Consider the following 25,594-nt stretch of genomic DNA (forward strand, 5'->3'; position numbering starts at 1 on the left):
CTTTATATGTTAGTTATTAAGAATAACAAAATATTAACTTCCAGTGTTAAAATGTTCTTCTATTTCCCCTTTGTGCATCAGCATGGAATTTCCTCCCTTCCCAAATAAGACTTAAAAGCAATTCCAAAAGTTGTTTTTTGTTTTTTAACTACATGTTGTTATTTGTTTATGATTGGCTTTGTTTGGTTTGGTTTTTTTTTTTTTTTGTTGTTGTTGTTTTGTTTCATTTTGTTTCTGGGGTTTTCTGGTTTTTTTTGGTTTTGTTTTTTTTGTTTTGGTTTGGTTTGGTTTTGGGTTTTTATAGTTTTGGTTTTTGGGCTTTTTTGGGATTTTTTTTTTAAGTGAAAGGGGTTTGGACCTCTATTGTTATATATTCATATTGCTATAATATGAACATATTGTTCATATTATAAGATGTTATTATAACATGTTATAATATGAACATGTATTATAACATGTTCATATTGTTATAATATGAACAAATAAGAGTTCTGGGAACAAGAAAGGTTCTGGACATGCTGCTTTGCACTAGGTGATAGTAAATTTCATATTCTTTGCAACACTACTTTCTCATACACAAGCTTATTGGGTTAAAAAGGAATAGAGAAAGAGCAGAGAATCAGTATGCCTTCAGAGATCTGGGATTAAGCAAAATCCTTTGCATGTGAATAAGGATCTTAGCTTTATTTTTCTGTTTGGCTTCAAAATTTCTCAACAAGAGCAACTTGGCTCCCTTATAGCCATGTGCTCATTAATGCAGGATTACGGTCCCTTTGAAACTCTTTCTGACAGTCTTCACCTCACAGTTACAAATGCAGAATTGGATATTTCTGGGTTAAAGGATCAAAACTCAAACTGAAAGACAAAAGGCTCAAATAGTATAAAGCTATAATTACCTCCAATGGGCTCAGTGTACCAATTAAATGCTGCACTCTACCTTTATTTACACCACTCTGTTTGGAATGAACTCACTGATTTCAACTGAATGAAACCTAAGTAAGAAAAACTACATTGTGTCTCAGATTATTTTATGCCTGATTTCTGTTTCCCTAATACTGTTTGTCAGTAATCCCAAAACTGAAGATTAATCTTTTTAGAAAAGACCATTTTTAAAAAACCTTCTGATGACGCTCATATTTTCAATTTGAAAGTTCTAAATGTTTGCTTTTATAAAGAAGTATAATGTTATGACTGCATTTCTTTTTAATTCCAAGGTGAACGTTTAAAAAATTCTTGAAAAAGAAGAGACAAGTGTGTGTATGCCCTTCAAAGTAATTAGCAAGTTTCAACAGTGATTGGTACAAAACAATTATTGTCATTGATCAGCACTGAACAGATAATTTTAAACAAAGTCATTGTGTGCTCAGCAGATTACAGCTTGTTAACGGGCAAGTTCTAAATGACCTCTTAAGCTAGTCAAATCAATGATGCATATTCCTCATTAAGTAACATCAAAATGTAAGTGGTCTTATAAATAATGTTTATTTTAAGCACTAAAACAAATGGCAAAACCTTGATATATCAAAAGCCATCTGCTCGTGGAATTTTTTTTTTGCCGTAGGATTACTTTTGTTGCTGAAAATTTACAGGAACCTTAAATCTTCTAACAGACAGAATCATATTTTGCCTTGAAACTGAAACCAATTTAAACAAGATCTCTGATTTAATTTTAAAAGGTTAAACTGATAGCTCTGATTACAACCAAATGCAATCCAGAAGGACAAGACATGTAGACTGGCTTCAAAACTATGAGCATGTGTATGCCCTCGATACTTCAAATGCCAAAATTGAAACTGCCTTTCTAAAGAGTGACTATAAACTGAAATAAATATCAATAACACTGTGAGACAAAACAAAGTGCTTAAATAGAAAAACATGCGCAGTTATATTTTTAGAACACTGAGTTATATTAATCATGAATCAAGCTCATGATGAGTGAACATAAGGAACTGTTGGCTTAGGAAGCCTGAAGTTTGAGCACACATGATCTGTGCAGAAATGCAACAGGCCTGATTTGCTATTAGACCTTGATTAGCTCTTCAAGAAACACAGGACAGAAAAAAACACAAAAGCATTCTGTGTTTCAGACTGGTACCATTTAATGTCTCCTCTGCAGAAATGGCTGCACTAGATTTAGATAGAGGAAAATCAGATTCTGACATTTGCAACTAAATAAAGATCTGTTCTATTGTTTTCTATTGATTTAAATTTCCATTAAAGAAAAGGACATGACTGAAAAAATGGTACTTTGAAGATTTATATCACCTAATGATTCAACATTATATTTCCATTACAAATGAATAGGAACACATTCAATTTCTTTTAAAAATGAAAGACCAAATGCAAAACTCCGTTTGACTAGAATACATAATTAGCTCTGAAATTTGGTCTTCAAATATCTTCTGGAAGTACAGAGGCAACTTTTAAGAGCTGGCTTACATCTTACGTTTTCTCACTGATCTCAGCTGCATGAGTAAATAGCATTTATCCACTGAGGAATACTTTCAAACTAGCTAAGTAAGGAATGAACTATAACAACAACAAAAAGGTACATTTGTGAGGTATTAAACTGCTGTTAAATACCTTCAGTTCTTTAACATGTACCAAATGTAATATTCTACTTTGTGCATTTGAGAGAACTAGAACTAAGTAAAACACCTGATGAGTACAGGTCTCTTAACTATGAGTCATTCTGGACACAGAGAGGCCACAAAATTAAAATCCATCCCAAGAATCTTCTTACTCTACACGAGTTTCCCTGTGTTAATCCCTGGGTTAATCTCCATTGTCACCATATTCCTGCATTTGGTAGAATTCAAAAGGTAAGGTGCCTGGCTTAAAAAGATACAGGCTTCTAAAGTAAAGCACTTGTATATCACAAAATGAAAAAAAGAAGCAACATAAAAAGACTTAATCACAAAAATTATTTTATGTTTTCCCAATATTTGTTTTACATATTTGTTCAAGTGCAGTTTCAAAGTTCAGGGAAAAAAGCTTGTTTCTAGTTAAATATGTTTTGCAGTTCCACCCACAACAAACATAATTTGCTGTAGATTCATTGAAGTTCAAGGTCTGTTTATACACTTCTTCATCTAGCAAAATTCACTCTTAATATCATCAATGAGTTCAGTTCCACCTCTGTGTTTAAGCAATAAAATTGGCCTGTGCTCTCTAACTCTTGAGATCCAGCAAATGCCATACACTAACAAGAGAAAAAGCACAGCCACATCAACAAGCTTAAAAGCCCTGTAGTTTTTCAGAATTGCAAATACATATCTACTTTTGCAGAACAAATGTTCTTACATTTGTAAGAACACTGGCAGATAGAATGTTGGAGGGTTTTATCGGTATCATACATGATAAGGTCCAATGGGCATTTAAATGGGGCAAAGACACACTGATGTACCTCAAATTCAGCTACAGTTTTCAAATACAACCCTGACGACTCAGTGAAACTTTAATTTTTAACTATGTACTATTTCCTGCTGTTGCCATCAGCATATCAATCAAGTGTATATCATTCTGCTTTGCTCATTTTATTAAAAGCAAATTTGGAGCACAATTGACTTTTCATTTGTTTAACAAGTGAAGAAATATTTACCCTGACAGCCATTTCATTGTAGAATTTCTCCTTCTTAATAAAATATGCTCTCTGTGAATAAAAAAAAAAAAAAAGATGGCACATATTTCAGTTACACAAAGACAGTCCTGCTATTTTTACATATAAAAGATAAGAATCTTTATACATAATACATAATAAGAGTTCTAGGCTAAGAGAGAATAAAATAAAACTTTGTATTGAAGAGATAGGCTTCCTAATACATAATGCAGGCTTAACCAGAAAAATCTATGGTAGTCAAACTAGGAGCTAATGGAGATATATGATCATAAAATGCTCTCCGCTGAGTTTGATAATCAATGGTGCTCTACTGAGAGTAGAATAACAAAGCAGAAATATTCACAAGTGCTGGTGACATGTAGTATTGTATGATTTATTCACTGGGGTTCTTTTAGCCAAAACTCACAGAAACATAAAAGGAATTCATATTTCAAGATGTCTGGTTTAATGAAAAATTCAGAGAAACGCTGTCTTCAGTCGAAATCGTTCAAGGATATGGATGCAGTGATGGAGCAAAATTGTGCTTTCCAACCATCTGTACTAAATGTTATGTACTTAGCTGCCTCCCGAGTAATCGTTGGGAATTTTGTTTCATTTAATATGCATTTCAACATCATAAAATCATAAATACAATGATACCATGTTACAGTGAATCCCCTGATATAGAAAACATTTCCTGAAGTCCTGGTTTCCTTCCAATAAAGTAGAATTCCTCTCATAGTGAACGAATCCCCTATTATACTAAGCAATCACTTGGCAGCATAGGTTATTTTAATGGATACATCACTTTAAACTAAGCTTTCACATCTGTTCCGCCCTCTAATTACAAATGCAAAATGAACATAATTCACAATTGTATCATAAAAAGTAAAATATAAGTACTTTGAATGCAAGAGTATGTCCTTTATTTAGCACAACATGCAGCTTTTATGTGTTTCTCATGTTTTAGACACAAATCAAAGGCAAAAGTGCTTTCCCCTGATATAGTGATTTTCTCCCCCATGGCAAACAGGAATTCACTATAAAAGGGTTTCACTGTAATTAGTGTTATTTGAATTGCCTAGTCTGATCCAAAGCAAATTGTCTGTGGAGAGCAGCAGGACTGGATTATTTATCAACAGTCTGGGCAATTAAGAAACAGTTGGCTGCAATATGTTATTTACAAATGAACACAATGATGCTACTTCATTTTAAATTCTCTTTCTTCATTACATTAAGCAAGGCATAATTCCTGCAGTTTAATTAAGGTGCATTTTAAATGCTCACTTTAATATCATACCAATCTACTAATAATGGAAACAGTACAAAAGATATTTCTTATATGAAAGAAAATTGCAGAATTGTTAAAGTTCAAAGAAGTTTCACATGTGCATGTGGATGTGCATATATACACATAAATATATCCATATATATATATGTATGTATTCAAAGGAAAATCTACCCCAAATGTACAAATTAGAATAAATAATGGACTGTCTCTCTCCCCTTTATTCTCCATAGGTATTTACTGAGTGATACTAACTGTAGATAGCTAATAATGGACTGAAATAATGCTTGCCTGACTTAAGTATATCCCTAAACTGCTTGGTTAAATTGATGCAATTTTGGGTTGCAGCTCATCTTTTCTTTCTTTGGAAGGGAACGTAAGAGTTACCACACTACCAAATAGATAAAATACATTTTAATGGAAGCTTAAAATGTTCCTAAGCTTAAAAACATTCATCAGATTTCTGTCCATCAGTGATTAAAAGAAACAATTTTACACCTTTTTGTTTATTCTTCTCATATTTGAAAGCTGTGAGCACTTAGGTCTGAATGCATACCATTTCACTGAAGAACATAATAAATAAATTGGACACCTTACATCATTAATGCTCTTTATATCATCCATACTGAGAGACAATGTGGGACCACTTTGACTCTGAGCTTGGCCAACTATTGAAGAACTCCCCCTACTACTTACAAAAACAGTCAGTGGCAACCAAGGTTTGATCTTGCACACCTCACATTCCTCACACTAAGGTGTGAGGAATTCAGGCCTTACCCTACCACCACTTAAGAGGGTCACCCAAAACAAGAAGGAAGTTACACATTCCTGCTTTTACTCAACTCTTGCTCTAAATCACAAGTCTTTCCAATGCAGAACTGCTGATGCAACTGTCCTTCAACTTTATTCTTGCACCAAAAGCCAAAGGCTGTGTCAACATCTAGGTTCTTTTGCAAATGTATTTGCCCTTTGTTTTCTAATCCTGATTCGAAAGTTCTACTATTACAAATGATAGAGAAGGTGTTCATTGCTATTCACAAAAACAATGTGTCATAATTTAGTGTCATAATTTAGTGCTTCAACACAAGTCTACATTTATGTGCTCTCCTAATAAGCAAAAGATTCTTTCCAGAACTGGGGCCTGCTTGTCCAGAAGACACTTTTCTTATTTTTAAGTGGAATTTCATGCAGTTCAGCCCATGCCCTATGGATTGCCCCTCATTTTTCACTAAGTGACAATTCAAACGTGACACTGCCTCGTTGACTCTCTGGAAATAATTACTTTCCCAAATCATCCATGTACCGTCTCTACTTCTGAGCCAGGATGTCTTTGCCGTGAATTCTGACTTTAGTATACAGGCCTTCCTACCAGCTTATCTTAAGTGTAGGTTTTCAAAACATATTTGAAGCCTTGGATGCACAAACTTTTGTATACTTTCTCATAGTGTATTTAAAAACATGCTTGGGGATCATCTACAAATGATGGTGTCTTTAGTTTTAAAGAGTTAATACAAAATTACAAATTCAAAGAATTTGAGGAACCAGGGATCTGACTGAGTTTGAGAATGAGATCAAGGTTGAGAGAAGGAAGCAACACATGGTCTAAATTGTGAATGTGATCATGGTGTATTTTGGGGGGGTTGTAGAGCAAATAGGTATTTGCCTAATTCCTATTGGACTGGAACTATTTAAAACTTATTGACTTGAAGGTAAATCACTTAGGGTGGTGCCAAACTACATAACATAAAATATTCACTTTTCTCAACTGCATCTCCTTCCAAAGTAAACTGAAAATATGGCCATCATGCATTCCAGCTTCATATAATAATGAAATGTTACAATTCCCCTTGCTTTAGCAAATGATTCCCTGGCACTGAGAAAACAGTAATAAAGAAACGATGCATAGTTTGTTTCATGTTCTGGTGTTTTCCTGGTTCTAAAATTCATACCTTCCTGCAGGTCATGCAAACTTTCAGAATTCAACACAATCAATGTAACCAAGTTGTTAAGAAAACTGTAGGAGAGCATTTCTTAATTTTAGCTTGAGATTAATTAGGAAACAAAGCTTTATATCAAATCACTTTTATTTAGAATAGAAAGGCACATAACTTTAATCATATAAATGCCATCAATAGCTGCAAGATTTTTTAGGTTTTTTACCAAATATTTCTCTTAGCAATCAAAGGAAGAGGCTCTGGAGGAGAAGCAAATGAAATACTAGTGGTGATGCACATATGGACAGCCAATCTGATGAATCTCAGCCTTTGTTATTTTCCGCATCAGTACCATTCACATTTCACAATTTTGAATATAATCATTAAAATGATTTATTATCAAGCAATCGTGGGTATTTTGTGCATATGCTTTGCCTTGTTTGCTGGCAGCAGATACCAATCCAATCATTATCAGCAGACAAATTTTAAAGTGACCATTGTATTTAAGGAACTGTCATGCCAAAGGCATCATTGTCTTTCATAGTCAGGAGTCATTTCAACAGTTACTAGCAAGAGTTCATTGCAAACATTGCCTGATCTTTTAACTTGAAAATTATATTAAGCTGCTGAGATTTTGCTTTTTACATATTCTGTTAATTGAATAAAGATAGCAAAATAACAAATATAAGGTATTAACTCACACTTTATATTTAAGTCCACCCCAAAACACACGGAATACAGCAGTCCAAAGGGAGTAGAATTATCTCATACTTGTGTGGTTCTCAGGTTGGCTTCCAATCAAGCTGTTCTATTTAGTCTTCTCCAATCAAAGTGATGGCAAAACAAAACAAAATGTAGTGTTTAAGAGGAAAAGATCATTTCCTGTGCTGATTGCTGTAAAATTTGTAAGCTTTCTAATGAGATTCTCTTCCTCTAGAGCCCTGGCTAGCACTGGATAAGTGCTGGAATCCAGAAACTGGATGAATTCATCATCTGATTTAGAATGTGTGTATTAAGTTGCAGAATTTTTTGTCCTACATTGTTCCATAGACTTCAGATTTGGCAAGAATTTCAGTTATGTCTTTTTGAAGAACTAAATATTCATAAGTCTTTATTGATTAAAGACAATTTTACTTTTCAGAATTATATTCAAGAACAGAAAGCTGAGGAGAGCTTTATGATGTTAGCTCTCTCAGGTCTGTAATTACAGGCAAACTGTTTGATCATGTTGATTTCTTCTTTCCCTTGTCCCAGTGACTGCACAGATCCTTTCTTTTCATTAACAAATTTTAATATAGATTATCATGTCTCTCTTCTACAGAAGCTTTCCTAGATTAAACAAACCTTCCTTATACTCAGGAATAATATTCAGCTGAAGTCCTACTTTTTTCAAAACAGAACCCAATGCAACCATGCAGCTATCTGCTCTGTATTCAAGAATTACTTTTAGAAGATGAGTGAAAACCACAGACTGAAAGGATGGCTCATCATTTATCAGTTAAGCCAGCTAGTAAGTTGGAAGAGAGAAAATCTTTACATAGATTATTGATAGACTAGGGGAAAAAATAAATGAACTTTCAGGTAAGTGAGTCCTGATACTTGAAAACATAATTTAGTAGGGTGTATGAACTTTGGTTGGGAATATATGGTTTATTTTAGCTCTTTTTTTACTTCTTTAATCATCTGTTTTGACTTAAAAGCAGCAATTTAACAAAATTAATCAAGAATAAATGACTAACAAGTTTAACAGTATTGTAAAACATTAGTATAAATTGATAAATTAGTGAAGTAAATCACATACTTTATGTTAAATTATTTTCTTCTTAGTCCCCTAAACCTTATAGCAGAGGTTTTAGATTGTGTGCTATCACACACATTCACTCTCTTCAGGCCCATCACAGGAATTAGACCAACTACAATCTGCTTTGTGCCTTAAGGCAAGACCTCAAATACTTCTAGGTTCATTAAGTAAGAAATTTAAACCACTAAAACATAAAATAGCAATGTGTAGACACATTGGCTTATTTTATTTTCAAAATTAAAAGTTCTGCCAGAAAAAAAAAGAAAAAAAAAAGGAAAAAGAAGAAAAAAACCAGAAGCAGCATCTTGTAAATCTCCAATCCTGCAATTAATATCATGTGGGCAGACTTCTGCATGAGCAGATCTCATTGCTGGTTTGGGGACCAACACTCCAAGGCTGCAAACACTTAAACACTGACTTATCTTGATTTTTAAGTGTAGGCTTGCTCAAATTAATGATGCTTTTCATTGCAGTACAGTTAAGAGTGTCTGTGTGTATAAAAGATGGAGTTTCAGCTTTTTAATTTCATGATGAGCAAATGAATTATTCATACGTATTCTACAAAAAACCAAACAAAATTTTAAAAAGTACTTTTCTACCTCCACTACTTCTTTGAAACTTTTTCTTCTTAGATAACCTCTCCACCACTTCTGTATCAAAGTCGCCATTTTGCTCAGATATCTAAAATTAAACATATTAACAAAGTAATTAGCTTTTCAGACTTATGACCCATTAAAATTTCATTATAATAAAAATAACATACAGTGTATTATGCATCACACAAATGACCACTACAAGCATACTTTATGCATATACATGTATATATATACATATACATATACATATATACATTTGCACACACACACAGACACACACAGACCATTATATACATATATTTATTCATACACACATACTTTTGTTTTTGGAAAACATGGGTTACTGTAAACTTACCTGTATACTATTAGAAAAGATCAATGAAAAAGCCTTACAAATTTAATTTGCACAATAAATTGTTTCATTTTCATGGTTTTAACCAACAAATCTGACCAGTTCAGAATTTTTTCTGTCATACGCAACATTTTCACATACCATTATACCATTATACTATTTCATTATACCATATACCATTTTTAACTATTTGACAAAACCTACTGACACTTGAATTTTTAGATACTTTTTCACTTTTAGACACCTTTATGATTTATAAAATTACGCCTAGCTTAATTGTGAATGTTTACTTTGTCCTTAATTAATTAATTTTTATATGGACATATATGTTGCTACTAAAAAGTTCATAATTGATGTCACATAAACTTTTGCAGAAAATTATTGAATCATTACTTTGGGAAATGGAAAAAGCTGTACAAGGGATCATTCATACCACCTAACTATGGACATCAAACTTATAATCCTGCACTGCACTCAGTGAAGGCAGTCTTTGGATAATTCAGAACACTGAGAATTGGCAACATTGAGCCTGTGGTCCTAAGTAAGCCAGAGACAATCAAAGAATTATAGAATCAATCAAGGTTGGAAGAAACCTTCAACATGATCTCGTCCAATTGTCCACCCAACAGCACCATAATCACTCCTAAATCATATTCCCAAGTGCCACATACAGATACATCTTGAACTTCAGGAGATGGTGACTCCGCCATCTTCCCATGCAACTCATTCCAATGCCTAATAATTCTTTTATTGAATTTTTTTTCTAATATCTCATCTGAACCTCCTCTGATGCAGCTTAAGTACATTTCTTCTGAGTGTACATAATGACTGCAGCCTATCTTCCTATGGGGGAAATATTGGCCATTAAGTAGCAAATGTTATTTAAGCTAATAATTCTTTAGGTTTCATACAGTAGGTCTGGATGATGTACAATTAATTCCAACAGGCAAGAGGTCAGACTAGAAGGTGTAACAATCCCTCTCCCTCAACCGCCCTGTTTTATGAAAATACAGAAGTTTGAGCAGATGAGTTTGGCCAGCTTGGCTTATAACATAGAAATGGAAGAAGGCTTTCTGGGAGAATGGACCAACCACAATTTCCAGGAAATTTCTAACAATGTTATAAAATCATGGAATCACTAAGGTTGGAAACTACCTCCAAGATCAAGTCCAGTGTTGATACAGCATTTCCCAGAACAATGCTGGTGAAGGGCCTTGAAGGTCACTTCTGTTCAGCCTGAAGGAGACTGAGGAGAGACCAGTGCAGTTCACACCTTCCCAACAAGGGGAAGCAGAGAGGCAGGCAGGCACTGATTCTCTCAGGTGACCAGTGACAAGGAGGGAGTGGCCTGAAGCTGCGTTGGGAAGATTTATGTTGGATATTAGAAAAAGTTTTTCACTCAGATGGTGGTTGGGCACTGCAAAGGCTTCCCAGAGAAGCAGTCACAGCCCAATTCTGCCGGAGTTCAAAAAGCATTTTGGACACTGTTCTCATGCACATGGTATGACTCTTGGGACTGTCCTGTGCAGGGCTGTGAGTTGGACTTTGAAGACACTTGTGGGCCCTTGCAACTCAGGATATTCCATGTTTCTACATGAAATGTCTCTGAAACAGCATATCCAGGGGACATCTAGTTACTTCTTTTTCTCCCACTTATAACAAGATTTCTTAAACAATACTGTGTATCTATCCTGAAGATAATTTCCGTGCTTTCTAGCATCATGACTTTTTAATTGTATACAGTTCTAAAAGCCAAAAAATTGTTATTTCTTACAATGACACAGCATATATTTAGTTCTGTTGAAAAACTGGGTAACAGTTATTGCCTTTTTTTTTCCAAAATGCTCCAATTTTATTAAAATCAAGTAATACCATGAGAAATATTGAGGAAAAATTCAGTGCTTAAACATGGATTACAATAGGCTTGATATACTACCTCAGATAGGCTCGGACACGGCATGCTCGAAACCAGCGCTGGATCCTGACAGCAGCTTTGTACTTTATTATTCTGTCTTCATCTATAGCTCTGAAAAAATATAAAAGTAGTAATATTTCTCAGCATGGTAATGTAGAACCAAAGCAAAAATATTATTCTAAATATATTTTATTGTTGCAGCTTGGGATCATTTTCACCAGGTTTTTCACTTTTAATTCTACATCTTTGCTAGTGCAGAAAAATTTAATTTACATTAGTTGCATAGTATGCAGGTAACAAAGAATATTGCAGCTTGTAGAGGATGTAAGTTTTAGGAATGGGCATTTCTTATTCCCATACAATACTTAAATACATGTCAGCATGTAACATGGACTTCATGCATTGTCGGTGAAATATGTGGATAATGCTTTAATGATAATTAGGCCTGAGTTACAATAAAAATCACATAACTGTATAAAATTGCGAATCTACAGTGTTTGTGACAAAGCTAAAAGTCCTGTAAGGAAGACTATGAAACTAAAAGAGATTAAAGAAACGTATTGTCAGTCTGGAGGAGACTTTTCAGAGAGTTCAGAAAGAAATTGTTACCATTATGAGTTTCAATGCTGAGGGGTAGAACTCAGCTATGAGATTGCCTCTAGCTTTTATTCTTCTTTTGTTTGTTTCAAAATGTCAGTCTGACAAGTCTTTGAACTTAAAATTAAATTTTAATTTTCATTGATTTTTATTCTTTTCCATTTTTATTAGGAACATAGTCACCAAATTCTTTAATTTGTTACCTGACAAAAAATAACGTTTAGGTTACTATTAGTTAGTTTTCTTAATTAGTTCTCCTAACAAAGTTTCATGTCAACATTAATTGCCTCAGTAAATCCAACAAGATCATTGTTTATCTGATAAATTAGGATTATCCTCATTATATGTCAGAAAATGAAATGAATTGCAGATTTACTACCAGAGATCAAGAAACATTAGCTCCACTCATTTTATATCATCTGGTGCAGCATGGGCTCTCAATCACATTAAATGGGCACAAATTTTCACTGTCTGATCTGCTTCAGACATTCTCAGTGCCTGAAAACTCTGGGAAACAAGCTTCTTTACCTAAAAATGAATAGTTTTCAAAACTAAGAGAGTTTTCTTATTCCTTTCCTGCGCAGCTTCCTAGTCTTCAACAAGAAGCAGACACGTGCAGAATACTTTTCCTTAGAGGAAAATTATTTTGATCAAAAGGCTATGAGCGATTTGGGCCTGGACAGGCAGCCACAATTACAGCTTGGAAATGAGGGGGATATGGGACTGGCCACGTCAGAGGTGCCAGCTCCAAACCCAGTCCTACGCACTTGGCAGTGACAAGAGTCTTCTGGAAGAGCAGAAGCCTTCTCCTCTCTTACTCCCTGATAGATTTTTCCTAGTTGCCATTCAGTCTTGCCTGGCCAGGACGAGAGAGATGTCCTTGTAAAGTTTATTGAAGCAAACCAACAACAGAGTTGTTTTTCTCACAGGATAGTTCCACAAACACTCCCAGCTGCCTTGCCAGCAGAAGTGTTTTGAGGTGGAAGTTTCTCAAGCAGCTATCTGCCCTTTTGATCAGATTGCCCAGTTGTCATACTGCTTGAATTAAGCTCTTGAGAGTCACAGATACTTCACAAAGGCTGTACTGAAAGTTTAAAAGGCCTACTCAAGCACCTGACATATAGATACTACAGTAAATAAAAGTAGGTTCTTGAATGAGTAGAGTGATAAAATTGTGTAACACTTAAAAGAATGAATTAATGGAACTTGTATAATCTTATCCTTTTGCTAAGGGTATTTCTCAAAATGCAGGCTCGTGGTGTTCTTGCACTGTGGCATCATTGGGGAAGTTCTTCCCTAGAAAGGTGCTTTCCCTAAATAGCCAGCTTAGGACACCTTATACACCTCACATAAACAGAGTTCTGCATAAAGCACAACAGGAATGTTATTAAGATCAGAAAAACATTACTAAGACTTGTTGCTCTGCTGGACTCTTTGAATGCTCTCATTTGCATTCCCAGTTGCAAATCTGAATTTTCTGAAACTAACAGATCATAGCCCATCCTTAAAAGGGAAACAATTCATTTTTGGAGAGCTCTGCCAAAAAAAGAAATCCCCAAACAACAAGCATGCTGCCCTCCAATGGATTTCCAAGTCTGGCTCAGACTGTTCTTTCTAACCTGAAACATGTGAAAAACAAGCATAGCCTCCTGCAACTGACATTTGTTTAGTGAACTGCTGTGTGTACAGCCACAAGAGTATGAGTGAAAGTTCAGGCAAAGAGCAGAAAAACACAACACTGTACATGCAGGCAGGACTTGATCTCTGTAACTTTCAGTGATGTTCAGGAGCTTTGTTATTCATGCTAATGATGTTTTAATTAGATTCAAAAATAAATGATTCATTAATTAGTGAAGAAAAAAACCAGAACTGTGCTAAACATGTTTGGTGTTTTTTTATGTTTGAGCTTTTTCATTACACATACAGGAACAGTGCAGCTGAATAAAAGGATTTATGGGACAAATCTCTGCAATATTTAAGTAAGTCTTACAACTTTCAATTTCCAAAAACCTGGTCTGGGAAAAGTTGGCCACCACCATTCTGGGAGTCAGAAAACTCGGCAGAAACCATCCCGGTTGGTGAGGACAAGGGTAACAGATCTGATCTGATCTCTTTCAATTAACTTAAAAAAAAATATATATATATATATATTTAAATATTAAAAAATAAGTAGTGTCTTTGCAAGAGGACAAACGTCCAGGCGCAGTCACAGATGGGAGCCAAGAGAGCAGGGACTCAGCGCTGGGCCCGCATCTCCAGGGATGCTCAGGGAACAGCAGCACCTCTAGGGCGGGACAGAGGCGGGAGGCTCCAGAGGCGGGACAGGGGAAAGGAGCTCGCCTCCCGAGGAGGGAGAGGGCGGAACTTGCGAGGCTCGGCGGGTTTCAGGATTTTACAGAGGCTCCTTTTCCCTCAAAATTATCGTGGGGCGGGGAAGAGTGGGACACTCAGTGTTTTCTGTGTATAAACGGGCCACCTTAAAGAAGCTGCGCTGCGGCCACCAGGTCTCATCAGATCGCTGTGGAAATATTGGGGAAAAGGCGATGGGTTGGTGCTCTCGGGAGGGATTTTAAAGCGAAATAGTTTCACAGAATCGTATAATCACAGAGAAGGTCAGGCTGGGAGGGACCACAGTGGGTCATCTGGTCCAACCCCCCTGCTCAAACAGGGCCACCCCAGGGCACAGGGCACAGGATTGTGTCCAGACCGTTCTTCAGTATTTCCAGTGAGGAAGACTCCACACTCTCTGTGGTCAACCTGTCCCAGTGCTTGGTCACCTGCACAATAAAGTTGTTACTCATATTTAGATTGAACTTGCAGTGCATCCAGTCTCTACCCATTGCCATTTGTCCTATTGCTTGGCACGGCCGAGAAGAGCCTGGTCCATCGTCGTCACGCTTTCCCCTCACATACTTAGAGACACTGACGAGGTTCTCTTTCACTCGTCTTTTTTCAAGGCTCAACAGGCCCAGCTCCCTCAGCTTTTCCCCGTAAGAGGGGTGCTCCAGTTCCTTAATCATTTTCATAGCCTTCCACTGGACCTTCTGCAGGAGCTCCGTGTCTCCCTCGTACTCAGGAGCCCAGAACCGGACAGTTTCCAGGGGGGCGGCCTCCATCGCGTTGCCGGCGGAGAGCGGGGCCCGTCCGCCCCAGCCCGGCATAAGGCGGTGCATCCCGCCCCACCACCGGCACGGACCGAGTACCTGTTCGTAAGGAAATACTCCTCTCGGAGTCCCGCCAGCCTCTCCTGAAGCCGGGCCAGCGCGGCCATGCTGGCTCGCTCCTCCCGCCCGCAAGACGCTGCCGCCATGGCAACGGGACCGTCCCAGTGCGCTCGAGCGCGGGGGTGTCGCTGCTGCCGGCGGCCCCGCGGCGCGGCACGGGCAGGGCTCCGGGGGCAGCGGGCGCTCCGCGGGGCTGCACCCGATCCGAGCCGGGGGTGCTGGAGGGAGCGCGGCGCTTCTGGGCAGCGGCCGGGCCAGGGAAGGGAAGAGGCGAGGTGGTCGCGTCCGGCTTCCTCCGGTGCTGCGGCTGCTTCCGGGCTCTCATCATGGGGGACTGAGGAGCAGCGCCGGCCGCCCGCGCCCTCCCCGCCCGGCCCGAGCCCTCCCGCCCTCGGCCCCCGCCCGCCTCCCCTCGCCCAGTCTCTGCGAAGCGGCGCCAGCCTCCTCGGGGAGCGGCCGGGGGAGGCGCCGGGTTCATGTTCCGGGTCGCTGAACCTACCCCGACCCGAGCTCAGGCGGCGAGGAAGAGCTGGTAAGCCCTGGGGGGGACAGACGTGCCCGCCGCCCCTGCCCGGCCGCGGGGCCGCCATCTGCCGGACGGGGTCCCGACACCGCCTCCGCGCCAGGAGCGGGCCGTGGGGCCGAGGGGGGGCCCCGCTCCGGCCGGGCCTCCCTCCCCTCCCCTCCCCGTGCGGCCCTTTGGCCGGGGCAAGGTGCTGGAGCCCGCCCCGGGCCCCGGGGACCAGGCGCTGGGGCTCCGAGGAGTGCCGCTGCCGTGTCGCGGCGGCTGGACGTGTTTGTGACCGAGCAGCGGGCTGCAGGAAGAAATTTCCAAGCCTTGTTGAGAAAGGGAGAGTGGGGGAAAGATGAATCAAAACTTTTGTCCCAAGCTTAGTTAGGTTTTCCTGTCTGTTTGTGCTTTTCCAGTAGTGGTAGACTCTCTAAGGCCCAAAGCCCTCGGAGCGTGTGCCGCTGAGCATCCAGGGCGGTGTGTGTTTCCTCCTCTAAAGCTTTCCTGCTGCAAACCAGGAATCAACAAGTGCTGCTATAGCCATCGAGCAGGGAAACTATGGGTAGCTCTCCTGCAAAAGAAGTTCCTAGATTTATTGTTTTATGTAATTCCTTATGCTAGCATAGCGACCCCAAAAACCATTTTTTTTTTTTTTTAATTGTAGCACTGTAAAGAGGGAAGGCTGAGTAACAAAATAGAAAAGCTCCATTCTGTTAGGCTGTGCAGATATAAAGACTGGTAGTGGAGAGACTTGATGGAAGCAAGATGTTCCAAGCAACCAGCTGGAAACAGTTCATTTTTTTCCTGAAATCTTGTGATATATTTGGTATGGACTGGTGTATGTAGCTTCTCTCTTGTTTCACTTACTAATGGGAGCAAGGAGGATTGTGATGGGGTTTTGTTTGGGGGTTTTTTTGCAAAGGCTGATAACATTTTTTAGAGGCTATGTTACCTGCACAGATACCTGCTGGTAGATTTCCCAGCTGAAATAGACTTGAAATATATTTCCTTTCATCTTTTTCTTTGTGCTTTTCTGGGGATGGGGAGGATGGGGGGAGGGAAAGGTTTAGTGCTTCATTTCTCCTCATCTTTTGCTGATACCACCTTTTTTTTTCCCTGTGGGTATTTTTTCTATGTTTTTCTATGTGAGAAAACTTTCAAAGAGAGATTTTATTTGCCCAGCTGCTAATTGTTTGCTAGAACAAGTTTTCTGGTGTTGCTAAGCATCCAAATTTGCCTGGTGTAAATATAACAACTTCTGTTGGTGCAATTCAGAATGTTTCAGAGAACGAGGTATACTCCAGTGGCACAAGTGGTTTTTTTTGAGTATTAATGCTGCATACAGTGGAAACATTGGCCAAGATATTCCAAACACATATCTGTGTTCTGTCAAAGTCTTCACTATTTATTTGACCTGTCATTTGTCTTCAAATTTTAATATTTTGTGTCTGCTTAAAGTAATTTAGTACCAGAGGCTTCTAGAGTAGCCCTCAGCAGCATGAGGTGTAGGCATATTTTTCTGTAATTGTCATCATACAGTAATGATATTACTTATGCTAGTACACTGCTCAGAGGAATTCACTACAGAGGAAAATATTGAAATTTTGTCCATTAAAAATCTGACCACTCCTCAGAGCTGCTCTCTTATTTTTCTACACAAGTTATTTCAGAAGCTGTCTGTTAAAGGACACCTGTTTGAGTGGGATGCAGGAAAATACTTTTTACAGTGTCTAATATTTGATGTAGAAAATTAAGAACTTGTGCTTTCTAGAAACTTAAGATCCTAAAGAGGTGAGTAGTTTCAGAACAGCCACAGAGTAAAATTTTTCACTTTTGGTGGTAAAGCTCCTTCAAAGCAGAATGGTTTTTTTTAATTGTGAGTTCACGTGGCAATTTAAGAATAGTTTGCAGTTTGATAGTTGCTGGGCACTCTGATTCTTTTGATAATGACTGTGGTGCTTTAGTGTATTACCATGATTTGACAGGTCATGTGGTTTGGCACCTTGGCAATTAATTAATGAAGTCATACTTCTGAAAAGGGCAAGCATATCAGTAAATGGCAGCAATGGGATTGCAAGAATTGCTCCCTCTCATGATAAATTGCTCCAAATCTCATTTCTGGCTGACCAATTCATTTGTGTTAGAGCCTTGTTAAATGTAGTTCATGTCAGCATCTTTCTGACTGAATGCTATTGCTCTGTACTGAACACTTTTTCACTGTTTAATATGGGTAGACTGATAGTATTTATATATTGTGCCTTTTGAGATCAGCAGCAGTTTCAGAAGAGTCAGATATAATTACTGCAAGTTAGCCTGGTCTTAATTTTTAGGGGGATCAGCAGTATAATAGGTGATAAAATTCCATCATTCCTGAAATACTTTGTATTGTATAGGACAGAATTACAGAAGTGGTCATCTGGTCCAACCTCCCTGCTCAAGCTGGGTCATCCAGAGCACAGGGCACAGGATTGCATCCAGATGGTTCTTCAATATCCCTGGTGAGGGAGACTCCACACTCTCTGTCAGACTGTTCCAGTGCTCGGTGCCCTGCACAGTAAGGAGGTTCTTCCTTGTGTCAGGAAAATCCACAAATGCCAGAGGCTTATGTCCACAAAGGAGACAGAGGAGTCCTGCAACTTCATTCAAATAAAGAGAGGGAGAAAAAAATGTGTCCACCGGGGCACACATCCATGGCATTTTCTAGAGGTTTTGGAGGGTGCAGCCTCCTTACATCCTCAACTCCCTTGCCCCCTTCCTTTCCCCATTGTCTGAGGCACTAGGAAGGTACAGCCTTCCCAAACTGCCGACCACATATTCCCCCCTTGAACCTACTATTTTACCCCAAAGTTCAGAAACTCAGGCTTGTGCAGACCCCTTTGTTTGGTTCAGGAGCCAAGCTGTCTGGGCTCTGTAAGGAACCTGCTGCCCACAGTTAGCAGAGACATTGAGCCCCTTTTCAGAGATGTTAGCGTCCACACCTTCACCCATAGAATTGTTTGTAAAGACAGTAACTTTCCTCTCAATCTCTCCTCTTCTTATTTCTCAGTTTGTCTTCACAAACTCTAGTTATTATTACCTTAACCCTTTCTAACAACCAGGAACATTTGAAACACACCCTCCCAACTTTTCCATGTCTTGTTTCTGCATCAGGTGTGGCAAGTAAATACAGGTAGCTCTTATGCCCTGCAGTGCTGGTTGATATAGGATGGAAAGGATGGCTTTGCATGCCTGGTGGTCCAGCAGATAGTGCCAAAGGACATAACTAGGTGTGGATGTGGAACTGGATGCTTTGTCCTCCTCTCAGTGATGGCTTTTTAATGACAGGGAGTTTAAATAGTCTAGGCACAACTTCATTTTCTGCTCATAGAATGGTTACGTTTGGAAAGACCTCTGAGGCAGAGTCTGTTACTGCAGCACTGCCACATTCACCACTAAACCCTGTCCTCAGGTGCCACATCCACACGGTTTTTGAACACTTCCACCAGTGCTTCTACCACTTCTCTGGGCAGTTTGGTTCAATACCTGACCATTCTTTCCTAATTTTTTTCTTTGTAATGAAGAAAGTTTTCCTAATATAAAATTTTTTAAACTACCCCTGGTGCAGCTTGAGGCAATTTCCTCATCTTGTTACCTAGGAATGAGGGAAACATAAACTTCTGTGTAGCAGAGGTTTATCAGTGATTTCATAATCTACCATAGTCTCTTGCCAACTTTTTAATAATTTTTACTTAATTGTGTTGCTTTGTTTTGCTTCCCCCTTTGTGTGTCCCAAGAACCATGATAAGTCTCTTTTTTGATTATGTAAATTCTTCAAGTAAAGCAGTGGGATTTGTCGTGTGCTCCTCTCTTCCAAATACTTTCACCTCTTCAATCCAAATTTCAGTCACACTCATTAATAAAGCAGAGCTCTCAAAATCAGTGCTTCTAGCTAGGGCTTTGTGAAAATAACTTCTGAGGTGGAGAAATGGGATTTAAATTAGTGCCTGTCTGAAGATAAAGGTACTCCATGGGTACAGCTGAGACATCAGAGAGTCTGTATGGGAAAAGATTATTGGGAGTCAGGTTTTTTAATCCCAAGGTTGAAGGAACTATTTGATTTCTCTCGTGCTTTTAGCTTGTGATCAAGGTGGTTTGTGAACGAAGCAAAACTCATGGTTCTTCTTGGAATTGATGAAGCACAGATGCAGCATGAATTTAGCTGCAAGAAGCCCCAGTCCTGTTTAACAGGAAAAGGTGTAGAACTAGAAAGTAAATGTAAATTCATCTGTGGGTTTGGCAAGATGTAATGCCTCTTAAGAGTTGTGCAACTAAATTAACTTTTCCATCAGTGTGTGTTTGTTAAATATTTTGTAAGCAATCAGAGCTCAATTGTTATGTGCTTTAGGTGTGAGGTGAACACAAGTGATTCTTAAGTTTCACTGAAGAAGTGAGTGCCCATCATTTCCATTAGGATTTTCTGTTTGAGTATTACACTGAACAGAAGCTGTGTGATCTGTTTTGGAGCAGCTGAAAGCAGTCATGCTGTTCCCTGCAAACAGAATTTACATGGTCTATTCTGGTAAGGGTTAGAGAGGAAATGGGTCAGCCTTTGGTGAACTACATTAAAATTGCTTCAGATAAATGTAAAGGTCACTGTAGGCAAACTAGATTTTCTTGTAGTAAAGTAGGATCCTCTCCAAGTGAGGACATTACAGTTTATTGCTAGCTGTGGGCTGTTGCTGTAACAGCATTTTTATAGCCTTATGTGAGTCGTGCTAAACTGTGGCTCATCTTAATATTTTATGTACCTCAATATGTTGTTCTACATTCATTGTTACAACCTTTGAAATTTCTTATCTTACTGAACACTGCTGATACTCACTGGTCATGTCCTCAATACTTTTTGTAGTTATTTTTCAACTTGTTTCAAATGCAAATATTTTTGTTACAGTCCCATCTGCAGCAATGATTAAAATTGCTTCATAGGCTTGACAGCTGGTTTCAAAACTGAGTTTGTCTGATAAATAATGCTATAATAAAAATGTGCTCCTGAATTTTTGGAGATAGAACAGTTAATCTGAAATCTATCTGGCTGCTGCTACCTGTGGGGTTTTTTTTTTTCCTTCAATTATAGCAGGAGAAATGAGAGCACCAAAAAAATTAAGCAAAAGAGATTTTTTTGGGTTTTCAGGAGAAGGAGTTTTAATGTGGACCGCTGGCATGTTGAAAGTGGAATGTGAATAGAAACCTGAAGTGGTTTGTATTTGCATTCTCAATCTATTGCAAAGAAGCTTGCACTGTCCAAATTGATCAAGTAATTTTGTAATCATCCTAAGGAAGCATGTTGAAATAATTAAACTATTAATTTGTCTGATCTGTGTAGGAGGTGATGCAGTTATGATACATTTATATTATACATTGGACCATGGCTGCAGTTTTTAGGGCAAAGAAGGTCACTGTACAAACCTTAATTCAGGAGTTTCAATGAAGAGACTTGGTATTCAGTAGAAGAGATTAATTGCAGGAATGCATAGTATTCAAAGTCATAGTCTGCTGGAAGTGAAGTCCCTTTACTGTTCAGAGTCATTTAAGAATCTTGTTATCCCTTAACTTCAAAACACTTGAAGATGTTCACTTTTCTTGAGTTTTGTCTTTCGATCTGAAACCATCTATATTGCAGTATTTTGGGAGGAATACAGGGCAAGTTTCATTCAGGTATAAAACTCAGAACTGGATATATTGTGTTTGATCTTGAAGTATTTTGGAACTGAGGCAATTTTAACCACCATACTCGTGCCATTATCTGGAGTAAATTGGTATGTCCACTCTAGGAGCTACATTGATTTTAGTGACATAGTTATCCATACAGATTAGGGATACTGAATTGAAGGAATTAATCATAAATTATGGTGCAAGGCATTAGTCTCCCTGTCTTCTCTTTCCCTTTTGCTTTGTGCTGCAAGATGACTAAGAGAATGGGCAGCAAGAGATTTATATAAGCTAGTTCATATTCTGGCAGGTTAGCAGAGATCTGTTCATTTGGTGAGCTAAATCTAGGTTTAAGCCTACAAGTTCATGTTTTAGTGCACCTCCACTTCTATCAGTTTGCCATAAATGCAAAAGTGTATGGCTTTTGCAGGAAGGGTTGGGCAGGTGTTTGAGGGAATTGGTGTCTCAAGTTAACCCAAATGTGCTGCCATTTGTTCGTTGAGGTGTTACGGTTTCTGTACAATGAGTGCATGTCACTTTTGATACGAGCGTCTCTGGGGATTGCCTGTCCGCATGGGGATCTAACAGGAGGGCTGAAGGGGTGAGTGCCTCCCACTGCAGCCACAGCCATGGGGAAACATGGGCTAGTGCCTCTGGTTAAGCATCTTGTGAACCAAATGGATTAAGGAGAAAGTGTCACACTTTTCCAGAGCTGTCTCACCATTTACAAGACAGTATAATTCTGCTGTACCGAGAGCCAAGGAAACATTAAGAGGGAGTAATATGACTAGAGGTTACATGAGGACAGGAAAAGAGGTATGGGAAATAATGCAAGTGACACAGCTGTTTCGAGAATTCAAAATAAACTTGTATTTCTACCACTTTCTGTGCTTTTATTGTTCCTGCAATTGAAATCTTTAAAGTAAGTATTTCTGAAAATGGTTTAAAAGGAGAATATATAACTTCTTTAGGTAAGATATTTCATGAGCATTTGGATTTCTTCTTAAACGTGTTCTTCATTTCCTCCATTAATATTTAAGACTGCCCATCACCATTAGTATCTTTGATGGTGGAGTTTGTGCTAAGTGGCAGAGGGAAGCTGTCTGTGATCTGTCTAGGTTTTCTCCACAGCACCACTGAGTATGTGTAGAAAACTTGTTATTATAGGTTCCTCCAGCCATTTATATTGTAAAACGAAGTGAAGGGTCTTGCTTTTAAATGTCCTCTGCATAATTTACTGAATGTACAATGTACAATGTATTCCACATGTATCAGTTTGTGCAATGTAGTAGCAAGCATGAAAATTATTCTTTGCTTTACCTCAAGGAAAGGGGTCTTCTGATGTTTTGATATGAAAGTCTGATTGCTGTGTATATGGAGAAGGTTCTCATCCTTCAGAGAGGGATTAGAGTTCAGCAGCAATCATTTAATGTTTTTGTAATTACATTCATGTAATGCATGGGTGAACTTACTGAGTTAAAGATGTGCTAAATGCTAGTGAAATTTGAAGAGGAAGAAGCAAAACATTAAGGCCTTAATTTGACACTGTATCTTTAGGAATTGTTTTCCTTATGCGATTATGGGATTCTATGGATGCAAGTGCCTACATGTGGTAGCAAACTTTTACATTCAATACTCTAGAATTACCTGTAGTTGGGTATTCTCTCAACCCAATATAACTTCATTGAATTGCTATTTTTTTAAAATCAAACAGATGTCAGCCATTTGGAAAGACAGACTTATTTGCTAGTAGGAAAAAAGTCATTATCCAAGAATTGCTGTCTTAACTTAATTTTAGCATTTAGGCAACATTAGGAGATAATCATCCTTAAAAATATTTTCTCATAATGAAAGTCTTAAGCAGAAGTCATTGTTATACATAGATACAAGGAGAATATTATGTATTTCATTTCCCATTCTTAAATTTAAGATGTGTCCCTTACCTGCAGTTAGAGTGAATGCTCACTGTTGATGCTCTTGCCATGTGGGATTCCTGGCAGTCTTATAAGTGTGATGAAATTAGTTAAAACCAAACAACAACAGTGAGGCCACAAACCAATGGGGGGAAGCCCCTGGCTGCCTTTTCTTTCCAAGACAGAAGTTTGGGAAGATACCTTTTAAAAGGAACACATGCTGGTGTGCTTCAAATTCTGTAGGACTGGTTGGCAAGGTTTTGTCTCTTGGCAGAAAGAGTCAGTGGCCATCCTATAAAGATTATTCTGCTTTGCCTAAGGTGTCTAAAATGATTTTGTCCTATGAGGTTGTTGTAGTTTATGCTTAGCACTTTTAATTAATTTGTTGTTTTCTTGTGTGCTTTTTTCCCTTTGAAATCTATAGGCATTTCAGTAGGACTATGGAGGAGCTGGTTCATGATCTGGTCTCAGCACTGGAAGAAAGTTCAGAGCAAGCCAGAGGAGGTTTTGCTGATACTGGAGATCATTCTCGAAGCGTGTCTTGTCTTCTAAAGAGGCAAGCAAGGAAAAGGAGGGGACGGAAAAGACGTTCATTTACCACCCATCACCCCTGGGAGACTGGGCACTGCCTGAGTGAGGGCTCTGATTCCAGTTTGGAGGAATCAAACAAAGACTACAGGGACAATCATGCCACCAAGAAAGACCACAGCGATTCTGATGACCAGCTGTTGGTTGCTAAACGTAGGCCCTCCTCAAACTTGAATAACATTAGAGGCAAAAGGCCTCTGTGGCACGAACCAGATTTGGCTGTGGACAGTTTGGGAAACAGAACTTTGCGCAGGAGGAGGAAGGTAAAACGCATGGCGATAGATCTGCCGTCAGAAGTCTCTAATGCACTGACAATAACTCAACAGCAGGATAACAGCAGAGATAAAGAAATGGACAATAACAATAAATCATACCAGCACCAGGAGTTTTCCAAGAGCAAAGTGAAGAAAAGAAAAGTATCTGCAGCTCGACAAGGTCCAGAAATCTTGGATGAAGGAGTAGTTATAGAAAATGAAGAAGTGAGTCAAGCAAATAAGGACAAAATGGAATATGAGGAGCAAAAAGGCTCAGATGAGAACATGAGTGACAGGTTATTCTTCCTTTTTCTTTTTAGAGAAACTTTGGATAATATTTGTTTGCATTTATTACTGTTCCTTGTATTGAGAAACTTTAGATTTTTTGTTGATTCCAGAGTTTAAATTCTAGCATCAATAGTATCTGTTTTAACAAGTTACTCTTACTTTTTTTACATCTACTATTTTTTATGTATTAGTTGATCAAGTTAAGGAATTCTGCATAAAATAGTGACGTAGCAGAGGAATAACCAAGAAAACAGTTTAGAGAAATAATGCATTCTAATTGTTTCAAGATCAAGAGTGACAAAATACACATATGAATGACACAGGTTTTTCTGGATATTTCAACTGGTAACAGTTGTCAGATAAGAATTTAGTGTTTTTCCAATTTCTAGACATTGGTACTTTGATTGTTATCTCTATTTGTCAGAAGGGTTGTCAGTGTTTAGATTCACCATTTAGACAGTATGTTCTGGTGTGTCATGGGCATAAAAAGTCTGCAGGTTGCCAAGGATATACATCATTTACGAAATGCAAAAACCAATTTACAGTTCAGAAACACCTGAGCTTACCATTAGAAAAATGGAGGAATGATGACCCTTTGGCAGTACACCTCATCCATCCATTCCAGACAACAGTCATACTACAGTGGTAATTGTTTCCAAAGTACTATTTTGACAACACAGTAAGGTATAAGTCATTTTTCTACTGTACACAGGGGATGTTAACTGCAGGGCCTAGTAAGGCTGGTTTTGTTTGTTCCACAAGCCAGGTTCTGAATGCAGAAGTGTCAGCAAGACAGACACGTCTTCAAAGATACTATTTTGATCAGTTCCCTGATGGCACTGGTGTCCCTGTTGTCTTTGTAGGAATTTATCTATAAACTGTTAAGCCTTTTCCTTACTGAACAGATAGAATTGAGGTGCAGAGAGTGGTTTTGACCAGAGCAGTCAGATTGGTTACTGTAATAACAGCAGCATTGGTAAGTGACTAACTCCAGTTATGGTCAGAAAAGTCCTAAGTCTTTCTGTTATGTACTAGCTCTGTCCCTCA

General features: G+C 38.5%; 2 protein-coding genes across 2 annotated transcripts in view; one reads left to right on the forward strand and one right to left on the reverse strand.

The window, feature by feature from the left end:
* Window positions 1–15,391, reverse strand: part of SPATA17 (spermatogenesis associated 17) — an 86,367-nt gene extending 70,976 nt beyond the window's left edge. The window contains exons 1-4 of the mRNA XM_058802627.1: window positions 15,285–15,391; window positions 11,506–11,595; window positions 9,221–9,302; window positions 3,602–3,652 (exon numbers count right to left, since the gene is read on the reverse strand). Of these exons, the coding sequence (XP_058658610.1) occupies window positions 3,602–3,652; window positions 9,221–9,302; window positions 11,506–11,595; window positions 15,285–15,391 (330 nt within the window). The remainder of the gene's footprint in view (window positions 1–3,601; window positions 3,653–9,220; window positions 9,303–11,505; window positions 11,596–15,284) is intronic.
* A 243-nt stretch (window positions 15,392–15,634) lies between these two features.
* GPATCH2 (G-patch domain containing 2) overlaps window positions 15,635–25,594 on the forward strand; it is a 119,131-nt gene continuing 109,171 nt past the window's right edge. Inside the window, exons 1-2 of the mRNA XM_058801567.1 lie at window positions 15,635–15,837; window positions 23,842–24,555. Of these exons, the coding sequence (XP_058657550.1) occupies window positions 15,782–15,837; window positions 23,842–24,555 (770 nt within the window). The 5' untranslated portion in view covers window positions 15,635–15,781. The remainder of the gene's footprint in view (window positions 15,838–23,841; window positions 24,556–25,594) is intronic.

Source organism: Ammospiza caudacuta, chromosome 3, assembly GCF_027887145.1.
Source record: "Ammospiza caudacuta isolate bAmmCau1 chromosome 3, bAmmCau1.pri, whole genome shotgun sequence".
Taxonomy (NCBI): domain Eukaryota; kingdom Metazoa; phylum Chordata; class Aves; order Passeriformes; family Passerellidae; genus Ammospiza; species Ammospiza caudacuta.